The sequence below is a fragment of the Phaethon lepturus genome, unplaced genomic scaffold (assembly GCF_000687285.1).
Source record: "Phaethon lepturus isolate BGI_N335 unplaced genomic scaffold, ASM68728v1 scaffold50886, whole genome shotgun sequence".
NCBI classification, from domain to species: Eukaryota; Metazoa; Chordata; class Aves; order Phaethontiformes; family Phaethontidae; genus Phaethon; species Phaethon lepturus.
Window position 1 is genome coordinate 33,576 of NW_010549380.1, and position 3,911 is coordinate 37,486.

Here is a 3,911-nt window from a genome sequence, read left to right on the forward strand (position 1 = left end):
TTTATCTGAAAAATAAATCTGTGTAGACAACTTATTTCAGCGGCAGATGTCCATTGCTAAGCTTTACAAATTAAGAGCACTTGTGTGGGGAAGCCCTAGATCCAGTCTTCCACTTGTAGTCAATAATTGTTATTGACAATAAATTGTGCCTTTTATCTCTGTTTTTCAGTATTTGAACATTCTGTTTTCCTCTACTGAAAAATAAGTAATTTTGCATTTATATTTTAAGCAATTGAATCAATACTTTTCCCTGAATGTCTGCTATTAGCTTATCATTATAAATAGCTGGAATTCATTAATTGTAAACACATTTGTAAATATTATTTATAGTTTTATAAACCTTAAATGAAAAATTTCTCTGGGGTATTTTGTTGTTTGGGGTTGGTTTTTTTTTTCCCTTTTTTCAGTAAACAGCAAGTTAGAAAGTATAAATCAGATTTTGTGTGGATTGGCTTGCTCTACTCATAGCAGAGTGAACTATTGGAAATATGGAATACTTTACTTTCTGGCAGAACCCCATATCAATTTACAGCCTATGTGTGCATGAAAATCCCCAAAGAACCTTAAATGTGACTTAGAAAGAGTTTCTTTAAATTTTGTTATGCCCTTCATTGCCTCTTCCTCACTTTTTTTTTTTTTTAGGAAAAAAAAAAAAGAAAATCTTACAGTAAGGAAAGCCTGAAAGGTGTTTCTTGATAGAACTGGTTTTTAGGGACTAGGAAGATGTTCTGGTTATTCCTGACTGGACAATACCAAGTCAGTTTTTGATTTTCCTTCGCTTGAAGATAGCAGAAGCTTGAACTTACTTGTGATGAAGGCTGCATTGCTGTATCTGAATCTATTAGAAACACTGTGGGTGAAATCTCTCTGGAGGTCAGAGGTTTATTAGCTTTCATCTTAGGATCTGTAGTTTGAGTTTAAGTATGCTTATTTTAGGTTGTCACCATAGAAAAGCACTGATTTGGCGTGGCTCTGAACTCATTTTTTGGCCCATGGGCAATAAGATGCTATCCTATATTACTTCAGCCTTCTCTATCTGATAGATTATGTTTTGCTTTGTAAAATGTTATTGCAATAAATGGATAAAAGAGTAGAAAATGTAGATCTACACACTCAAATAACTTAGCTCTGAAAATAGATTATTCATTAAGCCTTACTGAATATTTAAAAGGGAAAAAATGCAAACTTGCTTCTGAGACACATTATCAAGAGATCAGATTGAAAGAGCCTGAATATAAATATTCTAAAAATTCTGTGCCGATGATGTCTCAGCTGCAGTAATACGCCCAATCTAGGGTACCACATTTTAAACAAAATGAAAAAACCTGAAAAGGTTCCAGGGAATGCAGGGGAAAAAAGTTTGGAGAATGTGGCCTTACAGGAAAATGTGAAACAGCTTGATTTATTTAGTTCAGGACAGAGAAGAATGAAGAGAGCTTAATAATAATATGAAGTACTTAGCAGTTAAAAAAAAAAAAAAGGACAGACAGTAATTGATTGTTTTCAGTGTCTGCTAGATTTAGATTAAGACTGAGATGCTTAATTTTCTCTGGACATGAAAGTAACTACAGATGCAGGAATGAGCTTTAATATTTAGGTTGCAATTATTGCTAAGTAGATAAGAGCAAGGGTTACATGACTCCTGCCATATAGCCCATTACTCAGCTGAGGCTGTTACTAGAATAGCTACAGAACTTGATCTTGGAATCCATCTGTTGGAAGGGGAGCGGAGGTCTCTGAATGCCACGACACAGCTTCCTTTTGCCCTTATTGCAGACTGTTACTCAGCCATCGTCCTCAAGTCTTCTGCCCAATGGAATAAACTGGTGAGATTTTCACCTCAGGCTTCGGATAGATGCTAAGAAAAGCCTTAGACTATAAGCATAGTTTATTTCTGCATTCGCTACCTAGACAGGTCTTTAACCTTGTCACAGGAGGGATTTAGAAAACACATTAGACATCTGTCACAAATAGTCTAGATGTATTTCATCTAGTCTTGGAAAAGGTAGATGGAGTTGCTGATCTCTGTTGGTTACCTTAAAGTAATTTCTAAGAATTATTTAAAAAAATACTTCTATACTTCTGCACATTCAAAATATTCTTTCTCTTCTAAACTTACATTACTCAAATGGTTTTGGCTCTGACTGATGGCAAGACTGTGCTGCAGAAAGTTAAGGTGGACCTTTGAATGAATTCAGCTGAATGTTCTCTCTGTGAGACAGAACGTGTAAACATGCAACTGTATTGTCCTCCCTACTGAAGGGCAGCACTGTGATGGGAGCTGCTTCTGCAGTCATGATATTTGCAAAACGGAATGCTGTGTGTGGATTTGGGAATCATAAGCTTCAGTAAGGTCTGTAGCAAGCATGTATGCCAGAAGGGTAACGGGTAGTGTCTCTTCATATATGCTGTACGTGCTCATTTCAGTGCTTGTATCTGGAACAGTGTAGCATTTCTTCTTTCTTCAGCATGTTCTCAGCTCTCTTCTTTCTTCCCTCCTAGGTAATTTAAAAATTATATGTGATTGTTAACAAGATACTTCCTATTTTCTAAGTTAGACAATGGATGTAATGTCTACTTGTTGTCTTCTAGGGCAGATTGGAAGGTGGAAAGAATAGATGTTTTTAATGCCAGTTTAAGTTATCAGTGGCAGTGTATGGACTGGCCGGTTCTAAAACTGATTGTCAGTTGTATTTCTGGATACATACCAGGTATTCTAACATCTTAAAATATAGTTGGTCATTTGTAGCTCTTTTGCATTTATCTTTGCAGAAAGCTCACTTATGTTATGCGCCACAACTCCTATGTTGTACTAATATTACGTCAAGAGCTAGTAATGGAGAATGGAATACTTTAAAGTGGCTACATCAAGTTTTCATTGTCTCAAACACTCAGCCTTAAATAGCAGTTTCAGAATATACATACACAAAATACAAATAAACTTACATTCTTCTACATAAATTCTTTATATTCCAAATATTGTATATATTTACATTTTTTAAAATAATGTGGAAAAAAAAGCAGCAGTAATTACTATTAAATCAATCCTATTTAGATTCTAGGCTTTTTAACTGAAGTGAGGGTTTTATTTTCAAGAAACCAAAGACAGAATAACTCAAGCCAAGGAGCTATCAAATGGCTCTTTTTCCTCAGGAGTCCCGTGCTGTCTGACCGGGGCCAAACGTTCTCTGTGGTATTTAGCAGTAATTGCAGCATAGGCACAACCATAGACAGCAGCTGCCAACATCATTAGACACACGATTCCACAGACAACTCCAGTGATTACTACAGTGGCAATTGCATGACGCAAACTAACAGGCCTTGGCTTTGGTTTGGGTTCACAGTTTGAACGGCTGTTTTCCCCGTGTTCGTTGTGATGAGCATGCTTCAGAGAACTTCTGTGCTCAATGCTATGGTGGTGAATGCTAGCCAGATGAACGTGAGCTGTAATCACAGGGCATGCCCCAAACAGCTCATAGGGAACTTTGAGGAGGTCCTTTCCCTTCCGAATCCCTGGTGTTGAGCAGATAATGCCATCACTTATTCCTCCTGAAAATAGAGAGATTTATGGTCTTAAGATTAGGTGGATTCTGAATTATCTTAATATAAAATTAACAGAAACCTGAAGTAAATTTATCATCAGCTTTGACTTTATACTTTCAAAGATTTATATCTTTAAAATCTTTTTTCAGTTAGATCAATGGTAAGATTATTACACTTTAGCACTCATTTAAGTGAGTATTTGCAAGAGGCAATTCATCAGGAATTGCGTTATCTATGATTTTATGGATGTAAAAGTAAAAACAGCGGTGGTATGAAAGTAAGAACTAAGTCACAGGCGAAAACGAAGAGGTGTTGTTAACAGCAAGTTCGTTCCATTCAAATTCCTATCATTACGTCTTTTTATAAAG

General features: G+C 36.1%; 1 protein-coding gene across 1 annotated transcript; it reads right to left on the reverse strand.

Moving 5' to 3' along the window:
• Positions 1-3,115: 3,115 nt before the first annotated feature.
• Positions 3,116-3,553, reverse strand: LRTM1 (leucine-rich repeats and transmembrane domains 1; the record flags this gene model as incomplete). Its single annotated transcript, XM_010290236.1, has 1 exon — positions 3,116-3,553. A coding segment is annotated over one exon (438 nt), but the record flags the coding sequence as incomplete, so codon positions are not given.
• Positions 3,554-3,911: the final 358 nt, after the last annotated feature.